At 46.3% G+C, this 27,574-nt stretch overlaps 1 protein-coding gene across 2 annotated transcripts; it reads right to left on the reverse strand.

Moving 5' to 3' along the window:
• Nucleotides 1-76: 76 nt before the first annotated feature.
• SLC12A3 (solute carrier family 12 member 3) lies at nucleotides 77-27,574 on the reverse strand. Of its 2 annotated transcripts, none has more exons than XM_028739263.2 (26): nucleotides 27,187-27,574; nucleotides 24,609-24,755; nucleotides 23,218-23,293; nucleotides 22,921-23,016; nucleotides 21,509-21,648; nucleotides 19,916-20,026; nucleotides 19,431-19,542; nucleotides 18,348-18,478; nucleotides 17,157-17,241; nucleotides 15,592-15,746; nucleotides 14,091-14,198; nucleotides 13,111-13,234; nucleotides 12,790-12,891; nucleotides 11,208-11,363; nucleotides 10,774-10,873; nucleotides 10,126-10,237; nucleotides 8,576-8,716; nucleotides 7,866-7,972; nucleotides 7,411-7,493; nucleotides 6,546-6,608; nucleotides 5,081-5,182; nucleotides 4,470-4,581; nucleotides 3,987-4,073; nucleotides 3,081-3,216; nucleotides 1,796-1,863; nucleotides 77-1,102 (listed from the first exon to the last, which is right to left on the reverse strand). In XM_028739263.2, the coding sequence occupies exons 1-26, from the start codon at nucleotides 27,487-27,489 to the stop codon at nucleotides 961-963; spliced, it is 3,099 nt and encodes a 1,032-aa protein (XP_028595096.2). In that variant the 5' UTR covers nucleotides 27,490-27,574; the 3' UTR covers nucleotides 77-960. The 2 variants fall into 2 exon arrangements, with proteins under 2 accessions (XP_028595096.2, XP_028595095.2); XM_028739262.2 differs by having other exon boundaries at nucleotides 6,540-6,608.

Genomic DNA, 27,574 nt, shown 5'->3' on the forward strand with positions numbered 1-27,574 from the left:
TGAGGGCAGGCTCTTCCCTCCTGCTCATAGGGTGGTCACTAGTGCATTGGCAAAAAAGAGGACGCAGATTTGCGTGAACAGTGCATGTGATATTTTATAGGTATAGATGCAAATTTGGAAAGAATTGCTACAGTTTGAATAGAAATACAATCCATTTCACCATAGTGGGGAAGGTGTCAACCTCTATACTTGCTCAATCTGCCCTCCGGGTTCTAATTAATGATGGACTACTGCGAGCCCCGCCCCCACCCATAATTTTATTAGTCTTTAACTTTAGGCTTGCCATACATCAGGAAAATTCCTGACACGTCCTGGTTTTCAGGTGTAAAAGTGGCATCAGGGAAAATGTCATGGAAAACCTGGATGTATGTCAATGTGATGGGAAAACAGCAGGAACAGCTCCAGAAGATTAAAATCACTATTCCCCCCCCAAAAAAAAAACAACAACACCCAACTTTGCAGATGTCAGGAATTTTTACTTTTTGAAATATGGCAACCCTATTTAACTTAGACTGAGCAACCATTAAACTGGGAAGTTTTGGCCCTATAGATGTTGCTGAACTACAACTCCCATCATCAGCCCCAGCAAACATGGCCAGGGGGTGATGGTAGTTGTAGTTCAGCAACATATGGAGGGGCAGGAAATACCACCACACATGAAGCAGAGGATGCTTTCAACTCAAGGACTCTCCTCTGTACAGCAGGACACATGGCGAACCACATCCCCTCAGCAATCCATCAAAATCTACCAGAGACCATTGGTCAGATTATTCCTCTTAACAACTTGTGGCAGGGCGGAATATCCATCATTCACACCACAGCTCAGGAATATTCATCATTCACACCACAAGTCTTTTATTGTGGACCTTCCACCACCAGAAACAAATCCTCCAGAAGGCCCAAGTCCTAAGAGCAGGATCTGGCCTGGAACAACTTCATCTTGATTCAGCTGCCCAAGAATCACTGGCAATAAAAGGTCAAGACATTCTCCTGGTTGCCCCTGGTCAGGATGACGGGGGGTCTCAGGTCCTGCGAGAGGGTTTCCAGCCAAGCCATATAGAGGCTGCTAGGACATCTTCCCTTTCGGCCTATCGGCAGCGTTCTAGAAAAAAAAGGTGGAGAAAGCAGAGAACAGCTCGCGTTTGTTCATTGTAAATACAGCTGGTTTCTTATTTTTATGGCACGGACAGAGACCTGTAGTAGCTGGGTGGCAAGAGCTGACGGAAGCTATAGCCCAGAACATCTAGAGGTTTAACAGGCTGGGGACGCAGCTGCTCAATCTAAATCTGGCCTGCACAACATCTGCTGTGCTTTGCTGAATGCAGCCCACCCTAGCTACGCAAGGCAACCCTCCTGAGACCTGAGAGGGGGCACCTGCAAATCCTGTCTGCCGGGACTGCAGTCCCAGGAGAGTTGTCGATGTAAGAAAAACACTGGGGCCTAATTTGAATAGTATAGTGCTTGTTATCTGGTGGGCGGGGCTTGTGTGTTTTGCTCTAAAATCAGCCCCTCCCTTCATTGCGTGTTGCCTCCTGTTGTTGTATTTAGTGTCTCTCATTATGTTTGGTTACAGTTTTCTTTATTATTAAGGATTGATTTTGTTAATCCTCCCCCCACCTCCACAACAGCCAAGGCCCTTGGAGGCCACCATGCATGGTTGCTTCAGCTTGCTGGGTTGTGCAGGCCTAGCCCGTATCAATGCATTTCCAGCCATACTTCTTTGTAAGGTCAACATCTCACAAAGCACATGCAAAAACTCAGGTTGGTCAGTTGGTTGGTGGCTTGTCTTACTTACATGAAGATGAGGGCTGCATCTCGCGAGTAATCCAGCAAGATTTCGTTCATCCTTACTTGTCGAAGTGACTGAAGGGCGGAAGAGAGAATAGTCAGTAAATGCAGAGATTAAGGTCACATTTACACCATGAATTTAAAGCTTTGAAAGCACTTTAAACAGTCATGGTTTCCCTCAAAGGTTCCTGGAAGCTGCAGTTTGTTAAGCGTGCTGAGATTTGTTCGGACACTCCTGTTACCTCTCACAGAGCTACATTTCCCAGTGTTCCTTGGGAAGAGGGGCCGGCTGTAAAACCACTCTGAACAATGTGGTTTGTTAAGTGTTGCTGGGAATTGTAACTGTGAGGCGTAAACTACAGTGCCCAGAGTTTGTTGAGGGAATGAATATGCTACGAAGGTGCTTTAAAGCCCAGATGTTGCTGAACATATACTTCCCCTGAATGTTGGCCATGCCAACTGGGGTTTATTATTGTTTCTTTTTATTTAAAAGCATTGTAAACCACTAAAAAATCTCTCAACGGTACAGTGGTCCCACAATTTACATGTAATTTACTTACATCATTGCAGCTTTGTGTGGGGAAAATAAATAACTGGAAACTGGGAGTGAGGAGTCAGAAGGAGCCACCCAAGATCTTGCACAACCTTCCCAGAACCCAGTAAGCAAGACAGGGGGGCTTAAAAAGTTATTTTCCACTGTAGAGCTTTTGGGCCCTCTGCCTTGCTTACTGGGTACTGGGAAGATCACATGACCTTACCAGAGCCTGGAAAAGGAGATAGAGGGCAATACCCACTCCAGACAGGTAGGGATGGTTGCACAGCTGGGAGGGAGATTCCAGGGGTATGCTGACTCTACACAGTTTTGCCTTTGCTCGTGGACCCCCCCCCCGCCCCACGTAATTTGCAGGCCCACTGTATTCAAAAATGCAACATAGAAACAATGAAAGTATAAAAACAGAGATACAATTTGAAAACCAACAAAACAGTGTTATTAAAAAACAACAACAGGAATTCAGTAATAAGATAGTCCAATCTTGTGGGTCAGGGAAAGTCAGGGCAAAAAGAGATGCCTTTCTGAGTTGCCTGAAGCAATTGACGGGTGATGCTTCGTGAATGGGAGAGGGAAGAAGGGCATGCTACAACAATGCAGAAGTCCAGTGCCATCTCGAGGGCCACAGGTCAGCCACCCCTGCATTAAAGGCCTTGGGACCCGTTGAGAGGAGACAGCAATTATTTTTCACTTTTTGTGATGGCAAAGCCCACTCTCCACATGGCCAGCGAGACCATCAGACCTTAGCTTTATTTTTCATGACTTCCTCATCGGAAATCTTCCATGGGCAGCCGTGCCTCATCTCATTCACCATCGCCTCGTCTTTGAAGCCATCGTTCAGTCTGAATGGGGCGATTAAGTCGTCAAATCTCTTCACACTGTCAACAAAACCATGGAGATCTTGTAAGTGACCAGGTGGTATTGTTTCTGCCTGAACCAAATAGACCGTCTAGGATCTCTCTTCCCCAGAACATTCCAGCATCCAACATGAAACTGTCAGCTGTGGGGACCCGTACAGGTCTGTAATACCAAGTTGGGGACAAATCTCAGTTTCAGCTTCTTGTTTTTCTAGCCTTGAGAACATTAGAAGAGCCCTGGTGGATCAGGCCAGTGGCCCATATTGGCCATCATCCTGTTCTCACAGTGGCTAACCTGATGCCTGAGGGAAGCCTACAAGCAAGACCTGAGCACAAGAGCCCAATCCCCTCCCCTCTAGTTTCCAGCAACTGGGATTCAGAGGCAAACTGCCTCCAACAGTAGAGGGAGAAACCTAGTCATTGTGCCTAGTAACCACTGACAGCCCTGTCCTCCATCAAAACCTTAAGTTCGCCACATTTCCACATAGTTTTAAAAGTCATATTTCTAGCTAATTTTTCTAATGTAAAATGTTAGGTGCTTCTGATACAAATTATTACACAATCTTTAATGTATATGCATAACCACTGCAAAAAACAGGAAGTCATGTTATGCATTTAACACAGTCATCCTGTATTATTATTATTTATATAACAAACCTTAAAATTTAAGGAATAAGTAAAAAAAAACCCCAACACCCATCAAAGTTTAAATAAACAAAATAACAATAAAAAAGACAATTGCAGATTATTAAACTGGATGAGCAAGAAGCTACAGTTAAGTCTTGATTTACTGTTCAGGTCGGGGTTTCTGGTTGATGTCAGGAAGAATATGGACCTCGTGAAACCCAAGTCGGAACTTGCTTAACAAGGAGATGATCCTGCAAGAGGAGAAAGAGACCAGTAGTACCTTTTGCAGGGGGCAGCGGTTTCGTTTTTATGTTTTCCTATGCCCAGTGCACACATTGATTCTTTACATTCTGAGGATAACTAAAATGCGATAACCTCTCTTCATGTTAGGAATTTTGCTATGCATCTTGGACCAGCCTTCCTCAACCTGACACCCTCCTATCATTTCTCCCACAATTTGCATTTTAATAGATACATTTTTTTTTGCATTGTTTTAATTCTATAGATAGCCTAATTACTTTTGTAACCATAGCCTTTTAGATGCCCCAATGGGAAGCTCGCAAGAAGGGCCTGAGCACTACCACAGCCCTCTCCCAGAGCACAAGGGATACAAATCCAACTGAGGGCACAAGCAGTCCTAGACTTACGCCTTGCGTTCTTCATCCATCCTGTTGATCTGCCCTCCAACAAACACCCGGATCTTGCACTTCCCCCACCTCTTCTTGCGCCCAAGGAGGTAAGGGATGAGGAGCGTCAGGCCTGCCAAGAAAGAACACAGAATGGCTCTTCATCAAATAGCTATAACCCTGGAGAAAATGGAGCCTGGGAATCCTTCGTTTATTTCAGGCTTTTTCAACTTGGTGCCCTAGAGATGTTTTGGACTACAACTCCCATCATCTCCAGGGCCCCAGGTTGGCAAATACTGATTTATATCACACTGTACTTCCAAGACGGAGGCAAGGTTCTCAGGTGGCCTTTCATCCAAGGAGTGGCCAAACCCAAGCCAGCTTAGCTTTAGCAAGGTTGCTGCATCATGTGCCTCAGATCAGCCCCTGGGACCAAAGAATCGTAGAACTGTAGAGTGAGGAGGGACCTCAGGAGTCATCTGGTCCGCCCCTCTGCAATGCGACAATCACAGCTAAAGAATCCTTGACAGATGGCCATCCAACCTGACCCAGGACCCCCAAAGCAAAAATGGTGCAACGCTCCTTTGGTACCACAAATCCTTACCTATGTGGGAGAAGGATGCTGAAATTACCTCCATCATCGAAGAGCCAGTAGATGTCAATGGTTTTCTTGCCCTGCTCTATCTGGAAGGCAGTGCTTGCTTGCTGTTCTGCTACCAAGGCATCAGGATCCACTAGGAATAATAATAAAAAGGATCCCCACTGCATGAGTAAGAGAGTGCAAAGGATTTCAAACGCCACTCACCAAGTGAATTTGCAAGCTTATGAAATCCCTCTTGAGATGCTCCACTTCCCATTCTGTTCATTAGGAAACTTAAAAAAAAATACCATCTAATTATATGCAAAAATATGTAAATTATATATTGAGTTGTATCCAGCTACATTCTACTTAGAATAGACTCGTCAGAACTGATGTACCTAAGTTAGGCCATCAGTTTTGGTGGGTCTCCTCTGAGTGGGACTAACTATGTATAAAAGAGCCAAGTCCCATGCTGCCATGCATTTCTGCAACATTTTTTTACAAGTATTAATATGTATGTATTTTTATATAGTTATATGTATTGCTGTGTGCAGTTTAGGAAACCTGGAAAATATATATATATATATATATATATATATATATATATATATATATATATATATATAATGCATATGTAATATAATTATACATACTATACTATGATGGTGCATATATAATCTGAGAATAGTTTGTATTTTTAGTGTGACTGGTAAATAAACAACTCATTGCTTCTTGAAATCTAGGAGCCAGATGGGAACTGGGGGGGGGGGGGGAATATGTGCTGAGAAACAGAGCATGGAAGTTTTCAGAGAATGCCATCCCTAGTCTCACAGGCAGCTCTTATCACATGGTAAAATGTGTTTCAATAATTTTGGCATAGGCCTTGTAGGAGACAGTAGAACATGATGGCAACTTGGAACTGATGTTTACATGGGGCTGATGTGGTCCTGACTCAGAGAGTAACCAAATTGGGCAGGGGGGGCAAAATTAATGTGGGATTGTTTTTTATTTGCATCTCATTTGCAAAGCTAGGGCAGAAATCATAAATCCTGGGAGTAAGCATAACCAACAGAATTAAATATTCACTTTGTAATCCTCCGGATGTTGAACTCCAACTCCCATCAGCCCCAGTCAAAAGGGCCAATGGGCAGGAATGATGAGAACTGTAGTTCAACAACATCTGGAAGGCACCATGTTGGCTAATCTGGCTACTGTCCTAGATCCTTTTAAGGCCTATCCAGTCCAGCATCCTGTTCTTACAGTGGCCAAACCAGATCGATGAGGAAAGGTCACAAGCAGGACCCGACAGGAGAATGGTCAAGACAGGGCCCAAGATGGCAGGTTTCTCTTCCTGTGCTATAGGAGAAGAAATCAAACCTCTGAGTCGGCACACTCTGATTTCAAAGGCCTTCCATCTGTGGCCCAAGTCAGTCACTTTCCCCACAGGTAAGACAGTCTTAACAGAAAGACGAGCACTAGAGGTCACAGAAATGAACCTGCTGGGAACTGACATGTACTTATCACAGGAGGCTCTTCAATGTTCTTCTGTGGATCTTCTGCTGGGTCAAACACGGGGTTAACTAGAGGAAAGAGAATATGCAATGAACACAATGGAGCACTCTTCCTCAGCCTGGTGTCCTCCAGCTGCCCAGGACTACATCTCCCTCCAGCCTTAGCTAACACAGCCATGGCTGGGGCTGATGGGAGTTGTAGTCCAAAACATCACGAGGCCATCAAGTTTGGAAAAGCTGCTCTGGAGGTTGGCTTGGAGCAAAAGAAACCCCCTCAGCAGTTGGATGGTAACAAGGATTGTGATTCATTTCCTCCTTACACTAGTGAGAAGGACCGAAAAAAGCAAGATCAGATTTATTTGATATTTGTGTTTGTTTGCCTCGCCTCTTGGCCTGGTGCCTAACACTGAACAATGGCTTGTGATGAGCCGTTTAATGTTGAGTGCAGCATATCATCTGGGAAGGGCCAAAAGTCTCAGGTTCAATTCTCGGCAGTGTCTCTAATAGGTCTAGGAATTGTCCCCTCTCTGAAATCTTACAGCGCTATTGCCAGTCATTGCAGACAACATTGAGCTAGATTGATCAATGGTCCAAATGCCAAAGGCAGCTTCCTGTGTTCTTTTCTGTGTCCCACAGTTCAGTGGTTACAGCATCTGTTTTGCATGCAGAAGGTCCTAGGTTTAATCCTTGGCATTTCATGGTAGGGCTGGGAGAAACACCTGCCTCAAACTTTGGAGAGCTGCTGCCAGGCAATGTTCGGGTCACACGGAGCTAGAGGCTGCCTCCTCAGTTCCCAATTGCATCTTTTTAGGCAAATCAACTCAACTACAGGAAGCCTCTTGCCCAGACAGGATGTGGTGGAGGAACTCACTGTGAGACTGCACGAGCCTGGAGATGTTGAGCCCCTCCTTCATCCGCATCATGCACACGCCATATTTGAAGTCAAAAGCATCACTGGAAGACAAAACCAAAGGGCTGCCAGAGTCAATGTAAGACACATCTCAGAAGTCCTGGTTGGAATCAGCAGAGGCTGGTCTCCATGAAGGCAAATGGGGCACTGCCCACCAACCCACATCTGCCCTGCAGCCAACCCCCCACCTGCCTTCTTACTTACAAGCAGCTCACAGGATGGCCCTGCCTGTCAGCCTCCTCTTCTTCCTTAGCCTCAGTGTTGGTCAAGACAGGAGCCAATTTATAAATGAACATATGAAAAATTTGCCCAAGTCATAAACAGACACATCTGCCCATCCCTGGTGCTAATGGTGGCCACAGACAGCTGCAGCCGCTAAATCATTTAAATGGATCCCATGCCATGACCCAACTTACTGCAGAATCCCAATGTATTCTTCCACCGTCTGTGGATGGGCAGCCTGCCAATTCTTCTTGTAGCCAATCACAAGGACATTGGGCTTCATTCTCCCAAGACCGGAAGCCTTTATCAAAGCAGAGAACAAGGGGGTATCATTATAGACCACATTGACACTCCCTCCTCATTCCTCAAGGGGCTGAACTTGGGTGGAAACAACTGGGCGGGGGGTGGGGATTTTCTAGCCAAGTTCTCCATGCCATGCGTAATTTTATAAATTTCTATATTGTCACCTCCTGCTCGCCTTTTCTCTAAACTTAACTCAGGGCTCATCCACACTTGTCCTTTTCCTAGAAACCACAGGTCTGAATGGTTCCCCCCTTCCTCCACCCTTTTCCCAGGGATAACCTGCTCTTTAGTGCTAAATCAAAGGAAACGTCAATCCAGAGAAAACTCAAATTGCCATTTGTTCTGACTGAGTGCTAAAGAGCAGTTTTCCTCAGGAGAAAGCAGCAGGACAATGCCCTCAGTAATGCCACCAGCATGCCGCATTCTGCCACAAAGTACGGCTGCTGAAAACAGACAGTAAGAAACAACAGTTAATTTGCCCAATGAATACTGAACTTTCACAATAATCGTTTTAAGGATTCTTCAATGTAGCAGTCGTAGACATGGGCTGCCTGCTTACCTTCAGCATTTCAAGATTTCTTTCTTTTTGTTTGATTTTTACCTGCATAAGAATCTGAACTCCAGTTCTCAGGTCCTCAGCTAAGACATCAGTATAGAAAGACTTGATTTTGCGCTTGGTCAGCCACTTGACGTGGCCTCTGGAAGCAAGACGGAACTCAGACATCATCTGTTTGCCTGGCCCCTGTGAGAAAGCAGAAGAAAACAGTGGGAGACCCAAGGGTGGGTGGCTTAAGACAGGCACACCCTTCCTGACTCGTATGACCATCAAGTTATTCAAATTGCACTTCACTAATGTGGCGCCCTCCAGATGTTTTGGACTACAACTCCCACCATATCTAACTGTTGGCCGTGCTGAATGGGGCTGATGGGAGTTAAAGTCCAAGCTGGACACAGAGCCTATGATCAGATCCCATCCCTGGGCTTGTCTCCTGGGTGCCACCTGCACCTAGGATCCTATTTCAATCACAAAAGGTGTAAGCCATCCCTCTGAGCATGCACAGAGGCTCCTTATACTAGTGAGAAACCACATGCCACTTCCTCATGTCTGCAGTTTGAAGAAAGGCCTTCAGAGCCCAGGAAGTTTGAGCTAAGGGGTACCTCTGTGTTGTTGTTTTTAAATTTGGCACTTGGCCAGCTTAATAATGCAAAGGGGCCAATCATTTCCCCATTGATCAGCCACCACATCTGCAATTGCTGCACCTCAGGCAGAGAATAAGAGGTAATCTGGAAGCAGAATGCCATCCTGTGATTAATGTGCCCTGCTTTCAAAAAGCAGCTTCTGATCTCTGCCTTGGCAATTAAGCTGCAGCTGGAAGTGATTGCCTTCCATATCTTCCGAGCCTATCATTCAGTCCTGCTTAATTAGCTGACTATCCTTCCAGGGGGAACAAACAGAATCAAATGCAGCTTTTCATCATGGGGAAACCAGATTTGCTGCGGCCACTCCAGCGTGAACACAGTTGTTTTCTGCTGCGAACACAATGTGTAAAAAAGGCAAGTGCTCCAGTCTCTCCTAAACATCTGGAGATGGGAGTTGAGGGGTGGGGGTTACTGTCAGCTTCCCATTGGGGGCCATTTGGGTGTTCTAGACATCTGCCTGGCAGGGCTGGTGATGCATAAGCAAGCAGCAGGTTCCACAGGTAGATTGCATGGTGTAGCAGCAAGTAAATCAAACTGAGGAAGCCAGAGCCAGCGTTTTGACAGGCTCATGCTGGGATTCAATTGGCTTTTGGGGCCTCCTGATCCCTACTGAGCCAGAATCTGCAGTACCACTCCAGACCACCCACAGTGCTGTAGCACAGTAGAGATCAGCCCAACTAGCTATTTCTTTTGCTTACAAACTGACCTGGAGGTCTGAAATGGCCCTCTCTTGGCACCAAGGTCCCTGCTTTGAGACCATGGGTTCTGTATGCTAGCCTTCACAACTCATGGGTTCACTGTAGGTGGTTGATTCATAGAGAATCAACTGTCTCCAAAAGAGCTGCTAGATGAAACAATTCCTAGCCTGGTGCCTTCAGAAGTATACAACAGACAGACAGATAGATGTCCACAACCTGCAAAGTTGATTCTCCTGTGGTGATAAATACTCACGATCAACACATTCCCACAAATCATCAGGCTCAGGTTTTTGGTGAAGGTGCCCACAAAGTCCACCAGGGCTGGGCGGAAATTGGGAGGGCCAGTCAGCACCAGGCATTGAGGTCTGAGGGAGAAACAATGAGAAATCTGCACTTGGGACCAGATTATCTCTCCGAAGACCTATTCCCATCTAGTCCTCCAAAGTCGATGTGATTGGTTTGATTGTGCCAGCTGAGGCCTCCTCTGTTGCTCTTCCCATTGTGTGGAATGAGCTCCCTGTGGAGTTCAGACAAGAACCAACAGTGGGGCGCTTTCTCAGGCAGCTGAAGAGCTCCCTGTTTACCCTGACTTTTGACATCATTTATTTTGAATTGCTTCCCATAAAACATCCCAAAATAATGTAACAATAAAAACATCACTAAAAAAAGCACATAAAAATAATTTCAAGTCCAATACAGAACATAAGGATATCAGAAGAGCCTGCCGGTTTAGCTCTGCACTGCATGAAGAAGCGCTTCTTTTTCTCAGTCCTGAATTGCCTGACATTCATCTTCATTGCATGCCCACAGACGAAGACAAAAAAATATTGACCTAAAAGGCTTCTTGGAAAAGGAGGGTCTTCAATAAGCACCGAGGAGATAGCACTGTACACTTCCTCACCTATAATTCTTAATGTGGTCATCCACCTCGTTGAGTCCCACAGAATAGTTCAGGGCCATGTTGTAGGAACCGGCTTGCACAGATGAGCCCCAGTTCACCCCTAGAGAGAATCAGCCAAGCAGGATCAGAGCATTTATTTTTGCTTAATGGTAGCTGGTGTTCACAGAATCACAGCAGAGTCAGAAGGAACCCCAGGCACCATCTAGTCCAACCTCCTGGATTGCACACATTCCCTTCTGGGCCACATTAGGGGGGGTGTCACATGCCAGTGGTGGGTGGGGCCAGAGGCAAAAGTGGGCAGGGCATTAAAAGGGGGAAAGGGGCTTTGACTGGGAGGGGGCATGTTGCAGGAAGAGTCCTGAGGGCCATATGAAGAGGCTTTGAGGGCCACATTTGCCCATCTCTGCCAGGCCTGAGGTTCCCCAGTTGCATACCTGGCTTCTTATAGAGAACATATCCGAGCAGGAAGACCACAATTCCAATGGCGATGAGAGCAGCCCACCAGGTCAGCAGGAACATGATGACCACAGACACGATGGCACCAAAGAGAGCCACCCACTTGCTGTAATAATTGAAGGAGGGCCTCCAACCTGAGTGAATGTGACAATGAAAGAGAACCAGAATAATTGGCAATCAAAGCACTGCGCATACACTATCTTCTTGTGCAACTGCCTTGCAGATAATACTGATCTGCCATCCCCAAAGATCAATGGATCTTATATTAGGAGAAACATGGGAACTATTTCTTTGCTGTTGGAGTAATTTTATAAAATAGGGCAAAGAACCTAAATACCTTTCATGAGCCTAGATTACTCACACATTCACATTACTATTATCTCATCCAGGGCAACCAACTGATTATTATATCGTTTTTCTCCATGAGGATCTTGGATCAGCTGGTGATAGCAAAGAATGGAAAGTTTCTAGTGACTGTCATTAAAATAAAGGCCCAGAGATGTTCTCTGAGTTTTAAATTGCGTAATTTTTAATTTAGTTTGGCCATTTTATTTGCTCAGTTGTGTTAAGAACATAAGAAGATCCTGCTGGATCAGGCTCAAGAGAGCCCATTTAGTCCAGCATCCTGTTCTCACAATGGCAGGATATGAATGCAACCTGATTTTTTCTTATTGTACTTCATACACAAATTTCAATAGCAGGTAGCTGATGCAGATCAATCTCTCAATCTGTCCACTCAGCCACATATATTTGATGCACAATATCTCAGGTTAAGAACTTAATTCGTGCTGGAGGTCTGTTCTTAACCTGAAACTGTTCTCAACCTGAGGTACCACTTTAGCTACTGGGGCCTCCCGCTGCTGCCGTGCGATTTCTGTTCTCATCCTAAAGCAAAGTTCTTAACCCAAGGTACTATTTCTGGGTTAGCGGAGTCTGTAACCTGAAGCGTCTATAACCTGAGGTACCACTGTATCTACTATTTAGGACACTGCTGGATAAATTATGTTAGCTTAATGTAAACATGTAATAAAATTTAAGTGGGGAGGGGGAGAAACACCCCAATATGGAAAAGCAGCTGGGCTATAGGGATGAGCCAAATCAGGCTTCCCAACTTCCAGGTTTTGCAGCCCTGCTTGTTCACCACTACACTATTCTGAATGATAAGTGGCTGACAATGAGGCCATGCACCAACTGAAGGGCTCAGCTTCTGCTCCCAGGTGCATGGCCCACAAACCTGTTTAGATCTGCTAGGAACAGCCTCCCAGCTTCAGGACAGTGAGGCTCTGGAAGTGGCCTAGGACCTGACCTAGTGTGCTACTTTTGATGCTAAGCACCATGAGCCAGTAGTGGTGTGGTGGTGAGAGTGTCCGACTAGGACCTGGGAGAGCTGGGTTCAAATCCCCACTCAGCCATGAAGCTCATTGGGTGATCTTGGGCCAGTCATTGCCTCTCAGGCTGACCTACCTCACAGGGTTGTGATGAGGAGAACCATGTGTGTCACCTTGAACACCTTGGAGAACATGATGGATATACAGTCAATGAATAAATAGCACCCCTTACCTGGGGAGTTGGTAATGGACGCATGGAAGCAGCTGAAGTTTATGAGTGCATAGGAACACAAGAAGAAATTGGAGATGATGGGGGCAATGGCATTCAGTTCAGCTGCAGGGATAGGAGAGAGAAGGAGGGAGGTTCCGTTCATTTGTGCAAATTATTCAGAGCGCAGAATCAGGTGTTTGTAGGGTAGTTGTTATTTATTAAATCATAACATTGAGGACTTTCAGCACAGAATTAAAGACCCTCCTATTGCCATTGTTTGCCCCACCCTGAGTTGAATCAGCCTCTGCCCCTCCCCCACTTAATGACCCCTGAATTACTTACCAATAAGAATGAAGCAAATCGCAATGACATACGTCAGCATGTAACCCCTGATAGGTTCGTTGTTTTTTCCATAACCCTTCCCAAAAAAGCCAATGGCGGGGTAGAGCTGGTCCTTACAAAGGCACTGTTGGGGAGATGCAAAATGGCTATTCGTGACAAGGTTTTGAGCCATCAGGAACATGCCCAGAAATGTCAAGGTTTAAACTGGAGGCAGTTCTCTGTGTCCTTCACATCCTGAGGTTAATGGGGCGATGACTGGAGAAGAGGGCTTCTCAGTGGTGGCACTGGAATTATGGAATCCCATTCCTAAACACATGTACCTGGTACTCTCATCAATGTATCATTGCAGTTCTCTCAGACTTTTCATGAAATTTAGCTTCTATTTTGTTTGACTAGCTTCTGGTTTGGTATGAATCTATTTTGGGACACCTGCTGCTGTTTTCTTTCTAATTAATTTTCTTCTCTAAATAAATTTTATTTGATACAAGTGTCAATAGTCCATATAAAATCTATCTTTGTAGAAGATAAAATACATTTACAACAGGCAGAATATCAACCTCTATATGGAATTTAACTGTTCAAATGGATCATGACCCACTGCCTGTCATTTATAAAAGGAATGGGCTTTGTATTTCATTAACATGCTCAAGCTCATCATCATTTTTAGAGCAGTTTTACCCAATGAAATGCTTGATGTATCACAGCTTGACATATCACAATCTAATCTCACAGTCAACTTCAGAGCATATCAAGGAATATGTGGAGTCATCTTCTTTTACTGATGGGGGAAATAAGGCTGGTGGTTTTTCACACTTTGTGGACAGTTGTGGTCATTTGCGTTCAGATTCAGAGCACATTCCTGCAGGCCCAAGCTCAGCCCCAAAACAGTCAGATCCTAGCACTGTGATCTGGCTTTTGGCTGGGAGGGGAATCCAAATTTCCTGGTTAGCTGAGCAGTCCCACTTGTCCCTGTCTCTCACCTGGAAGACTTTGGGTGCTGACACAAGGCAGGCCAGAGCAGAGGAGAGGGTGGCCCCAAAGATCCCAGCTGTGATTAGTGGTGCAAAGCCAGACACCATGCTCATGCTCTGCAAGGAAACACAATGGATCACATATGCACTGTGCATGATGCAGAGCAGCAGCCTGGACTTCAACAACTCAGAGAGACCAGTCCAATCTATCTGTACAGCAGCCCAGGCCCCAGGGTTACAGCCAGCCCTGAGGCACAGCCCAAACCTAGGTCATGGGCTCTGGAGTCCAAGACACCCGAGAGCAGCCCCTGTGAAGTCTGTCTCCTCTAAGCCTACACCCCCTGAGGAACCAATCGCCTCCACACCAGTGACCCATGTTCCCATGTGATGCACACAAAAGGACTTATTAGAAAGGAGGATACCCCAGTCCAGAGACTAGCCTCTTTCAAAGCTTCAGATCCAGCCCCCAGAAACATAAAAGCCACCACTGGTTCATTCACCAATGTGATCAGAGCAAGGACTCTCGCTTGGAACTGTCCTTGGTGCTGCAACTACCAACCTGTGTGGTCCCCCATGGGCTCTGTCAAAACCAGGAGAAGACACCTTGGCTTCTTCTCACAGGCCAGTGTGTGTGTGTGTGTGTGTGTGTGTGTGTGTGTGTGTGTGTGCCATTTGACACTTGTCATGGCCCCCACCCAATCAGGGGTCCCGCTCTTGAGCCTCTTTGCTGTTGCTGCCTTGACATTGGAAGTTATTAAACACAGTTCGGATGGCCATCTGTCAAGGATTCTCTGGATGTGGTTTCTGGATTGCAGAGGGTTGGACTAGATGCCCTTGGGGTCTCTTCCATCTGTGATTCTAGGGTTCTTCTCCCTACATGTGGGCCCTGATCAGAGCAAGGAGGAGAAGCACCCCCCACTTTCCACAACCTCTCAGGAGTTCAGCCTGGGCCCAGGGGAAGTGGGGAAAGGAATGGGCACTGGTGGAATGAGGAAGAGCGAATCAGAGAGGGCAACTTCCACAAGCCTCTTCCCAAATCTGAGGTTAGGGAGCTCAGCTGCTCATGGCCACTAGGTTATCGAATACTGAGCTTCATGGGCTAATATAAGGCAGATTGATGGATTATTCAGGGATTCCTGCTGGGTCTAGGCACTAAACCAGCCTCCCTGCATTGTGCCTCCCCATTATTGAAGGCAGCTGGCTTTGTCCCCAACCCAGTCTGGAGATCTATTCACAGCCGAGAAGCCATCAGTAGTCATGGAATCATAAAACTGTAGAGCTGGAAGGGACCCAAACTATTCCTGCAATGCAGGAATCATAGCTAAGTGATGGACCCAGCCATCATGCCCATGGTTGATCAGAGATTGCAACCCATCTGGTAGGGTTGGATCCTGGGCTGCAATAGATTTATATGGAAGAAGGCAGTGTCTTTGTCCCTCTTCCAAGTATCCCCAAGACCCAGGTGTCAAATAAGAAACATCCTTCCCCATGGCAGTACGGCTGATAATACCTGGTAGAAATTGATAAGCCCAAAGTTACAGGTGTGGCTCTGAGCACATTCCGTGAAGTTCCAGCCCAAGTTGCAAGCGATCCCTTCACAGCCCACAGAGCCAACAGAGACGGTGTCGTTCACGTTTCCAGAGGCATCCCGGACCATACACGCCCCTAAGAAAGGGACCATGATAATTTAGCATAATTTCTTACAGCATTCCTCCACAACGTGGGCTCTTAATTTCAAAGACCCATTAGCCACTCTAAGCAGAGGGGGGCAAAATTCAGGCTGCTTGGATCTACTTTGTTTTTCTCACCAGAGCCCCAAACCAGTTAGAGACCTTGGCAAATTAAGCAATGCATAAATCCTGTTAAATAAACCATATAATGTTCATTCCAAATTTGCAAGGATTCAATCCTTCGGGCCAGCTGTGCCTGCACTTTGGAATTCTCTGCCCTTTGGTACTGGGCAGGTGCCTTCGCTGCTCTCTTTTTGACACTGGTTGAAATTTTTCTTTTTCTTTAACCAAGCCTACTCAGATATGTAAATTTGGCATGCATTTTAATATGCAATTTTTATTTTATCATGTATATTTTTAAAGCTGCTGATTATATTTTGAAATGTTTTAAATATCTGATTTTATCAAAAATTTTCACATATCCAGCTAAGTTCTATCCAGAGCAGAACCATTGAAATTAGTTAACTCTGTTCATTAATAATAATAATAATAATAATAATAATAATAATTTATTTATAACCCACCCAACTGGCTGGGTTTCCCCAGCCACTCTCAGAGGCTCCCAACAGAATATTAATAACACGATAAAACACCAAACATTAAAAACAACGTTAACTTTAGTAACTTTACTCTGAGTAGGACTACCAGTACCCCTTGTAAACTGCTCACTGGTCTTGACAATTAAATGCTTTACGAATCCTACAGAATAAATAGGTAAAGCCCACCAACCAGAATCAGGTGGACAGCAGTAGCTCAGGAAATACACGTTGAATTAAGAAGACATAATGCTCCTGAGCCCATACTCAGCCCAAAAACATCCAGGGGCAGCATGTTGGCTTTCCCTGCTTCTCTGTATTATTATTATTATTATTATTATTATTATTATTATTATTATTATTATTATTATTATTTATACCCCACCCATCTGGCTAGGTTTTCACAGCAACTCTGGGTGGCTTCCAACAAAATATTAAAATACAATAGTCTGTCAAACATTAAAAGCTTCCCTAAATAGGGCTGCCTTCAGATGTCTTCTAAAAGTCTGGTAGTTGTTTTTCTCTTTGACATCTGGTGGGAGGGCGTTCCACAGGGCGGGTGCCACTACCGAGAAGGCCCTCTGCCTGGTTCCCTGTAACTTGGCTTCTCGCAGTGAGGGAACCACCAGAAGGCCCTCGGCACTGGACCTCAGTGTCCGGGCAGAACAATGGGGGTGGAGACTCTCCTTCAGGTATACTGGACTGAGGCCGTTTAGGGCTGTAAAGGTCAGCACCAACACTTTGAATTGTGCCCAGAAACGTACAACATTTACCTTGCTGATTACGATTAATGCCTGACCATTACCTACCAATAGTCGCAGATATAATCAGATATGACACAGTCGTCCAGAAAATAGCCATGAGGGTCCCTTTAGGAATTGCCACGGCAGGATCCTACCCAAGGGGATAAATGAGATTTAGGAAAATGCCTTCCATAGGCACCACCGCATTAACCAGTAATTGTGATACTACTAGGGGCTCACCAACCTCGCCTGCCCCACCCTGTTGCCAGCCCATTTACACCTCACCCAAACTTCTCTGTCACACACCCCAGCTCCTTCTCCCTTTTGCTCACCTGTGCCTCTCCATCACTCACCTGCCTGCCTGGGCCACTGGCTCACTCACTTAAGGCTTACCCACACTTTTCCTTTCCTCTGTGCTTTCCAGGCAGAGCCCATGCTTCAAAGCTCCATTTTCCAAGCACTCGCTTTCTTCTTCTTTTGCTTTGGAGCTTTCCCCTTGAAAACCTGCTCTTTAACACTGAACAGGAGCAAATGGCAATCTGCAGAAAACCCGAATCACTGTTCGTTGTGCTTCAGGGTGGGAAAAAAGGGGGCGCTAGGACATGGAGCTTTAAAGTGCGGATCTGTGCCTGGAAAGTGCGAGGCAAAAGCTAAGTGTGGATGAGTCCCCACTCCGCCTGCCTGCCTTCTCACTTGTTCCTCCTGCTTGCCTGTGGCTGCAGTGAGGTTTAATGCAGGTGGGAAGGCACCCCAGAGAGTGGTTTGCCAAACTGCTCTCTGAAGCAACTCCCCCTCCTTACTCACTTGCTTGCCTGATGTTCTGTTGTCATACTGGCATTTGTGTTTGGTAAACTGCAGCGTTATGACACCTTACATTTCTATGTATATAGGAACATGCACAAACACACACATAGTTTTGCATAGAACTGCATGGGCTTCTCCCAAATGAAACATGGGTGGAAGGAAAGAAGATTCAACTTATATGCAACTTTTCATGCTTAGCTGTAATAAGTCACCCTTCACTGAAATATAGATAGAGAGAGAGAAATATATTTATGTAATGAAAGACTTGTCCCTCTGCATCCCCAACAGGCTATATGTAGAAAGAGGCTGGAATGAGACCCACCGAACCCTCTGCCCCAATACCCGGAATTTCTCGCACCAACTATTGCCCTGGGCCATGTTTCCAAAAGGAGGCTGCTGACTCCAGCACCCCACCTCCTGGCCCCCTGGGCTTCAGCAGCCAGACCCGCCTACCTTCAAATCACCTGAAATGTTGGCTCCTGCCAAGATGCCAGTGGCTGATGGGAAAAAGATGGAAAACAAACCAAAGAAACTGCCATCAGGCCCGCGCCAGTTTGGCACAAAGTTCTGCACAAAGATGTCCGCTGGAAAAGAGAAGGTTTTGTCACGTGTGTGTTTGTGTGTGCAAACTTTACACCTGGTGATCAATCCAATGAGTTGGGAGAGGGCAATTTCCGTCTCCCTCAGGGCACTGGACTGGGTGGAGAGATGTAAACCTGTCTGGTCACTCCAACACCATCTCAATTTATTTATTATTATTACAGTGGTACCTCGGGTTAAGTACTTAATTCATTCTGGAGGTCCGTTCTTAACCTGAAACTGTTCTTAACCTGAAGCACCACTTTAGCTAATGGGGCCTCCCGCTGCTGCTGCGCCGCCGGAGCAGGATTTCTGTTCTCATCTTGAAGCAAAGTTCTTAACCTGAAGCACTATTTCTGGGTTAGCGGAGTCTGTAACCTGAAGCATATGTAACCTGAAGCGTCTGTAACCCGAGGTACCACTGTATTATTATTCTACCACAGCTACAGGAACTTTAATCTGACTCAGCTGGGCTCGTCTTATGTTTTGAGGATTGAATGCACTCCTTGAGCAAGAGAACCAAACTCAAATGTTCCTGTTGTTATTATTTAAAACAAATCTAATTTAGCTTGTTGACTTGCTAGTCACAAACACAACTTTAGCCCATTTATTTATTTATTTATTTAGAGCTACTTCACATGCTGTTTAAACACCAGAATAGGGAGCTGTCTTACACTGAGTTGGACCATTGGTCCATCTAGGTCAATGTTGTCTGCACGGTCTGGCAGGGTCTCTCTAGAATTTCAGGCAGGCAGTCTTTCCCAGGACCACCTGGAGATGCCACTGGGGATGGAACTCAGGACTTTCCCATGTAAAACCGATCCCCTCATGCTGGGTGATGGCCCTTCTGCATCATTTCCAACCGCCACTGCTTCCTTACACCAACTTAGTTCTTCTGGAGTACTTCAGTTCATGAACAGTCCTCTCCTCCCTCAGCCACTCATGTCAGCATCTTACCCCTGTAACCGAAGAATCCTTTGGCTTGTTTCTCATCACTGGCTGGAATGATGGTTCCCACAAGGTAGTTTACAAAGGAGATCATGATGACAAAGAAGAAAAGAACCTGTGCCTGCAAAGACCAAGCAAATCCATTGTGACAATGACAACCCTACTGGGAACTGAGTGTCCCCGTACTAGGTACCTTTCAACACAAGGAGCACCTCATGTTGGAGACCATCTTCAGGCCATGTGTTTGGTCTTTTAAGAGACCCTGGTTCTCCAAAAGGGGAGGAGCCTAATATAGGTGGGCTGGAGGCAGAGACTCCCAAGACCTCAATCTACTCCCAGCCCCTTGGAGCTCTCTGTAGTGCTGGGATCACTGACCTGCCTTGACCCATGGGTTGCTCCTCATGACCAAGAATAGGGCTCTCTCCCCGTTAGCCGCACCTGCCCCTGCCCCAGGCCTTCTAAAAAAACAAACACATACATAACGAAGCTCTTACCTTGGCTTCCCACTCCATCCCAGCCAAAGAAATGCCAAGCAAAATAGTCACTGTGATGACCCCAATGATGCGAATGTCATTTGTGGGATCGACCATGGTAGAGTTGTGCTCCTTGGGCAGAAAAAACATCAACAGTCAGTGCTCACAGGGCAGATCAGAATGAGTGCACTGGGGGCTCAAGGCACAATCTGGGAAAGGGGGTGATGCAGAGAAGTCCACAGGGTTGGAAAGGAGCCATAGTTTAGCAGCAGAAAAGGTACTTTGTAGGCAGAAGGCTCTAGATTCAATCTCTGGCATCTCCATTTCAGGATGCCCTTCCCTCTGCCATGCATGAAGCACCATCCATCACTTGCTCCACACGTCTTGCAAAGACCTACCTTTTTGCCCAGGCTTTCCTCGGACCATAAGATCAGAAACTGTTATTACTGGACTCCTGCTGTTATATGTATTTATGCTACTGTTTCATTTGTATATTGCACCTCTGTTTTCGCGATCCTGTTTTCTCGATATTAAGTCATTTAGAAATTGTTTAAAGTAAAAAACTAAATGTCACCTAAAAGTGACATAAATCTGGAAGAGGCAATGCCAGAGCAGAAGGAACATGGCTCAATTATATGCTTATGCCTTCTTAGTGGTGGTGACCTGGTTGCGGAATGTCCACCTGAGAGAGGCTAGCTTGGCACCTTCTTTATGGTATTTTCTGTGCCAAGTGAAGTGAAGACCTTTTCTTTCAGCCGGTTATTATTATTTTTTAAATGTGTTTTTTAAAAAACCACAAACTGCTGGACCCCAACTCCCATCAGCCCCAGTCAGCACAGGCAATGGTCGGAGATGAAAGGAGTTGTGATATGACAGCTTCTCATCTGCAGAGAAAAGCTTGCATTTAGAATAGGAAGATCTTTGGTTAAAAGATCAGTGCTGACTAATCTACCCCCAAATGCAAGAGTGCTCAAGACTTCACACAGCTGTGTCATTTTGCCCCCAATAATTGGCTCAGAGTGGGATTTGAATCCTTGGCCTGAAAATCAATCCTTTTTAGCTGCAATGCCTGGACACAGTTAAAGAAGTTATTATTTGAGGACCATTTTAATTTAAAAATAGGTAGAATCACCTGGACTGTTCTGATTCAACCTATAAATTCTTATGCCAACCTTTCATGGTCTGGGGAAACTCCTAGACTCTACCGTTGCTCTACCACTGGTGGATTCAGTGGTGCACAGTGCCTGTTTTCAGCTCTGGATGTTCCTGGGGCAGCCTGCTCACACAGATCTATGGGCCAGTAACCTATTGCTTAGAGCCTTAGACAATGGCATTGTGCTCTATGTGGAGCTATCCTTATTTATTTTATTATTGCGTTTAAACTGTGCCTTTCCACCACGGTTCTCCCCCTCCTCATTTTTAATCTTCACAACAACCCTGTGTGGTAAGTCACCCAGTGGGCTTCATGGCTGAGTGAGGATTCAAACTCTGGTGTCCCAGGTCCTGCTCCAACTCTCTAACCACTGCACCAGGCTTCCTCTTGCTGTCCTTGATGTGGTTCAAAGATTGCAGAGATTCCCTCAAAGCCTGGTGGCAGCAGTTGCCCCGGCTTACCTGCATCAGGTCCCGCACAGTCTCTGCAAAGCCCACCGTGTGCATGGCCACAGCCACCGCGTTGGCAAAGGCAAAGATGAGGCCAATGGAGCCTCCCAGCTCAGGCCCAAGGCTTCGTGAAATAAGGAAGTAAGTCCCACCTGAGATATGGAAACACAAGGATTACCACAAAGGCTTGTATAGCTCACCTACTGCAAATTATATTTGTTGTTGTTGTTGTTTAGTCGTTTAGTCGTGTCCAACTCTTCGTGACCCCATGGACCAGAGCACGCCAGGCACCTCTGTCCTCCACTACTTCCCGCAGTTTGGTCAGACTCATGCTGGTAACCTCGAAAACACTATCCAACCATCTCGTCCTCTGTCGCCCCCTTCTCCTTGTGCCCTCCATCTTTCCCAGCATCAGTGTCTTCTCCAGGGAGTCTTCTCTTCTCATGAGGTGGCCAAAGTACTGGAGCCTCAGCTTCACGATCTGTCCTTCCAGTGAGCACTCAGGGCTGATTTCCTTAAGAATGGATGCGTTTGATCTTCTTGCAGTCCATGGGACTCTCAAGAGTCTTCTCCAGCACCATAATTCAAAAGCATCAATTCTTTGGCGATCAGCCTTCTTTATGGTCCAGCTCTCACTTCCATACATCACTACTGGGAAAACCATGGCTTTAACTATACGGACCTTTGTTGACAAGGTGACGTCTCTACTTCTCAAGATGCTGTCTAGGCCTGTCATTATATATTTGATCTTATTGCATTGATATCCCACTTTCCCCTCCAAGAATCTCAAGGTGGCATGCAAGTTGGTTCTCCTCTTCCCCATATAATCCCCACAACAACCCTGTGAGGTAGGTGAGGCTGAATGGCTCAAGGTTACCCAGTGACCTTCATGGGCCAAGCGGGAATTTGAACCCTAGTCTCTCATGACCTAGTTCAGCATCCTAACTGCTGCACCACACTGGTACCTAGGAATTGGGCAGGCATAGAATCATAGAATTGTAGAGTTGGAAGGGACCCAAATGGTCATCTAGTTCTGGGCCCCTGCTCAGATCCCTGCTCCTGGGAGTGGTTTGGTGGGATTTGAAGCTGGCCAATGAGAAATGGCAAAAAATGGTGGATCCCCTGGATCTGTCAGTCTCTCGAGTGGAGAACCTTCCTAGGTGGCAAAGTCATTTTGTCCACCTCTGCAAATGCCTCCCACCCGTCTTGAGCCTCAGCCATGCCAGCAATGGGTTCGCCCACCCCCCTCGAGGAAGTCTCATCTGGTTCTGATAGATGAAGCTGGTGGGACATTGTTTGTCTGTTTTTAAAAATGATGAGACTTGTCTATGTGAAGTAGAGGTTCAATGTGTACACACACACTTGCTAACCCAACCCGTGCAACTTTGTCCATATTTCTACAGGTGATGTGCAAAAAACACTACCTGATTTAACTTTGCCATTGGTGGAGATGGCTGAGATTGACAGTCCTGTGACGGTGGTCACTGTCACAGAAAGCAGGATGATCACCCAAGTCAGTGCTGTGAAGAAAAGCAGTCATTTTGGATTATACTTAGACATTAAGACCATGGTTGGATTCCCACAGAGGGGTCCCACAACTTGGGAGCTCTCAAAGAAATGTTCTCTGTTGGGCTGCCACCTCCCCAACTGCTGCGGATGGAAGTGTGGATAAGCCCTCGTGTATGTACCAAGCTGTATGAGAAGTATTCAACAGGACTTACCTATTCCAGCTTGTGCAGTGATCCAAGGCAGCCGCAGGTACAGAATCACACCCCAGATATTAAGCATGCAACGGATCTGGAAAGTTATGGGAGCAGCAATTGGTAACTGAGAAGAATAACTGAAGCATGTTGGCACCTCAGGGCCTGTGAGGAGGACCAGAGATCTAGGATTTTCTGATCTAGTCATTTAAAACCTGTGAGCCAGTGCCCTGACACCTCTGGGTCTGCTTATAGCATAGGAAGAACAATATGGTCAAGTCTTCCCTGGACTGTACCATTTCAGACTGAAGGGTGTGCATGGGTGGGTGGGTGCACATGTTTAAATATTTCCTTCTTTTAAAAGATACCTAATGCCTGAAGTGGGACGCGGGTGGCGCTGTGGGTAAAACCTCAGCGCCTAGGACTTGCCCATCGCATGGTCGGCGGTTCGAATCCCCGCGGTGGGGTGAGCTCCCGCCGTTCGGTCCCAGCTCCTGCCCACCTAGCAGTTTGAAAGCACCCTTAAGTGCAAGTAGACAAATAGGTACCGCTGTATAGTGGGAAGGTAAACGGCGTTTCCATGTGCTGCTCTGGTGCCGGTTCGCCAGAGCAGCTTCGTCACGCTGGCCACGTGACCCGGAAGTGTCTGCGGACAGCGCTGGCTCTCGGCCTCTAGAGTGAGATGAGCGCACAACCCTAGAGTCTGTCAAGACTGGCCCGTACGGGCAGGGGTAGCTTTACCTTTACCTTTAGTGCCTGAAGTACACTAGTCAGAAAAGGAGCACTGGGACCATAAGCCTAAGCGACGAGATCTGTCTGGTGAAAGAAGATGTGACAAGGGGTGTCTGGAAGGAAGACGATTCCCTGCACCTTGCCTTGTCTCTCCATTGCACTTTGTGGCCTGGCAATTCAGCTGTGACTCCTCCATTGTAGGCTGTTGCTCTTGGTGACCTCTGGGGTCCCTTCCAACTCTACAGTTCTTTGATTCCATGAACCCAAGAGAACTTTTGAGTGATATGTTGATACCATGATTTATAGCAAGGAGTAGCAAGGCTTTCCTCAGACTGAGGGCCATACTCCTACCTGTGCAGCCTTCCAGGGGCCACCTGTCATTGGTGGGCGGGGCCAGAGGCAAAAGCAGGCAGAGCAACAAATGCACTTTCTACCTTTGTACAGTAGCCTAGCTTCTCCACACTCATATCCTTCTCTCTCTCCTCCATCCAGACAACTCAGGGGCATGATCACTCAGAAGCTGGCTGAAATAAAATGGGGTTCCCTTAAAAGCCAGTAGAGAGGGGGCCATACATATCTCCCTGGGAAGAGAATTCCAAAGGGATGGAGCCACTACAGAAAAGGCCCTGGCCCAGGACATCCTTTAAGCCAGGAGTGGGGAACTAAGTAACGGTACTCACCATCACCCCCTTAACCCACCCAAAACGGACAGGTTCCTCCTGAGGCTTTGCATCCCCCTCACCAGCCTCCTCCTCGGTTCCTTCTTCGGAAAATATGATGTCCCTGTGGAGCTCGTACGCTGGCGGGTGGAGATGGCTACTTTCTTGCTGGAACAAAACAACAACAACTGATGGCAATCAGACTGCAAAATTGGGGGCAGGAGGAAAGCGAGAAAAGTTATGGGATAAAGAGACATCTGAGGTACAGAACATCCTGTCTCAGCCAGCAAGGACAATGCAGAGGTCGTCAGAACTGGGTGGCTGAGGAGTATGACTCTGTTGGGTCATAGTGGACAGTCTGGCCATGACCTGGTTGTGTTCAGAATCCAAATGGCTGCTGCGTGAACTGGCTTTGCCCTGCTGGTGCAGAATGAGGCCCACCCCAGGCTTGAGGGGGACCTGGGAAAATGACCCTCTCTCGGTTCCCTCTCCTACATCAGGGCCAGGGAAACCTTTTCAGCCTGAGGGCCATGTTCCTTCCTGGGCAACCTTCTTTTCTCTTTGTGCCACAGGTTGGTTTCTACAAACCTTTATCTATCCACCATCCAGACAAGTGAGAAGGCATTATTAGAGTCCAGCTTAGGATGTGATACAGGGCCAGTGAGGGACATGGCCTGGGGAGTGTTCCATTTGGCCCCTCAGCATGAAGTTCTCCAGCCCTGTCCTACATTAGTGAACCCTGGTAGGCTGTGGTGATGGTGTACAGCAGGGTTCCAAGCAGACCTCGGCATATGAATCTAGCCACCATTTTTATTTCCCACAATGCCCCTGATGTGGACTTCTCCTCACCCTTGTGGGAAATTATTTTTGTTGTTGTTTTGCTAGACCAGCCACCTGGTCCTGCTCAGGACACCAGGCTTGATGCTGGCACTCACCCTGGTTAAAAAAGCTGGTTCAGTTTCTTGCACCTGCCTGAAAGCATGTTAAAACGTCCCACAAGTCTCGGCCCTGCCTGGTGGCCCCAACTCTTCTTAGCTATGGCTCCTCTCAGCTCCTGCCAGAACATCCATGGTCCAAAACATATTAAGGGCACCAGGCTGGAGAAGGGTGGCACAGAAAATAGGATGCCACATTAAACCAGCTAGTCTTTTAAGGGGTCACAAGGCTCTGGGACATCCACTGCACCTCTAGAAGATTAGCCATGAAAAAAACATATTGACACTGGGGGAGGAAAGTTCTCTGCACATGCTCAGAGGCATCACCTTCTTTCTCATGTGCAGAGATTTAATCTGATATTGAAAACAGATGTCAAGGATTCTCCACAATCCTGCTCTTTTGAACTTATGGGATGATCAAAAAGCAATTTCCCAATCTATGGAAGGTCTTACATGAATACTTTGACCCAGAGCCAAAGACCTTTAGGACTTAAACCTCTTGTTGCAGCACAGGAATATGGATACTCTGGCTGCAGCAGAGAAAATAAAACACAAATTATGCATCTCTAAGGATAAGGAAGACGCAGAACATTTCTACACTGTTTGGCAGGATCTCATTGCTTATGTGTCAAATTCAGGTATACAAAACTCTCTTCCCCCACCAAATTGCAAAATCTGGCTTTCTTGATGTGTTTTTCTGCTTTTATTTTTTTCAAATTATCTGTTCTCTGTTTATTTGGGAAATGCAACCTCCTGCTCCTCTCTTTTGTAACTGATTGTTTTTTGTTTATGCTGTTGATTTTATATTTAAAAAAAAATGTTTGAAGAAAAAGAAAATAGAAGTTGGATCTGTGCCCTGAGACCCTGAGACCGCCCCCCCCCCATCTCAAATGAATGTGTGATCAGACTGTCAGGCAGAAAACTCGATCCAAGCATGCAGATGTCAAAAGGGCACAAAGATGGGGCTATTTTCATGCTACTTCTCTATATGCATTTTTAAAAATACAATGAGCAAAATAGCTCTATGATCTTATTTTTATTTTATTTTATTTTTAAAAATATCCTTGGCTCTTGGCCAGTATTGCTTATTTCCATACGAGCTTCTGGGGAAAGGCAGAAAAAAGAAATCAGAGTTGCTAAAGACCTCAAGAAACAGTCCCCCAGGGAAGAGACATTTTGAGCTACCCATCCTCAACCACTGTTGAGGTTAGCTCAATTGGTTAGAGTGTGGAGCTGATAAGAACAACGTTGTGGGTTCCATCCCCATATGGGCCACCTGCATATTCCTACATGGCAGAGCTTGGACTAGATGAACCTTGGGATACTTTCCAACTCTACAATTCAATGATTCTGTGATCCAAGTAATTCAGATCAGGAAAAGTTTTCTTCCAGCTGGGAAAGAATGTGGGGCAAGATTCAATCCTTTGTCCCCTGGCTCAAGACCTGATGGAGATTATGATCAGGCAGGGACAGACCTGTAAAGAACAGTAGTTAGAGCACCTGCTTTGCATGCAAAAGGACCCAAGAGGAATCCCTGGTGGCAGGAGAGACCCCTGACTGAGCTGGATATACTGAGATAGATACACTCATGATTATAAGGCAGCTTCCTATGTTTGTGACTCTGTGCAACAGACATTCTGTGAACCAAACTGGTTTCAATTTACCTTGAGGAATGAGTGTAGATCAGACAAGGTAGGTCTGGTCTTCTTGGCTTCACCGGAGACTTTTGTGTTGGCATAGTTTTCGTAAGTGGGGACAACTTCGATGGTGTTGTAGCCAAAGGTCCGCATGTAGAAAGTGTTGTTGTGGGTGAGGTGGTTGGCTTGGGCAGCATCATAGGCAACTGTGTCCCCCTGGCCATAGTGAGGCCTGCCTCTGTCCTCGGTGCTGATCAGGGTGCTGATGGTAAACCTGCCGTTGGAGTTTGCCGGGTCGGCAGTCCGTTCCATCACCTGCGATTCAGCCATTTCATGGCCCTCTGCTCTTCGTTTTGCCTCTCCTTCAACTCACAGGCAAGGGATGGCGCAGATTTTGAGCATCTACTGCAACATC

Source organism: Podarcis muralis, chromosome 7 (genome assembly GCF_964188315.1).
Source record: "Podarcis muralis chromosome 7, rPodMur119.hap1.1, whole genome shotgun sequence".
Lineage (NCBI taxonomy): Eukaryota > Metazoa > Chordata > Lepidosauria > Squamata > Lacertidae > Podarcis > Podarcis muralis.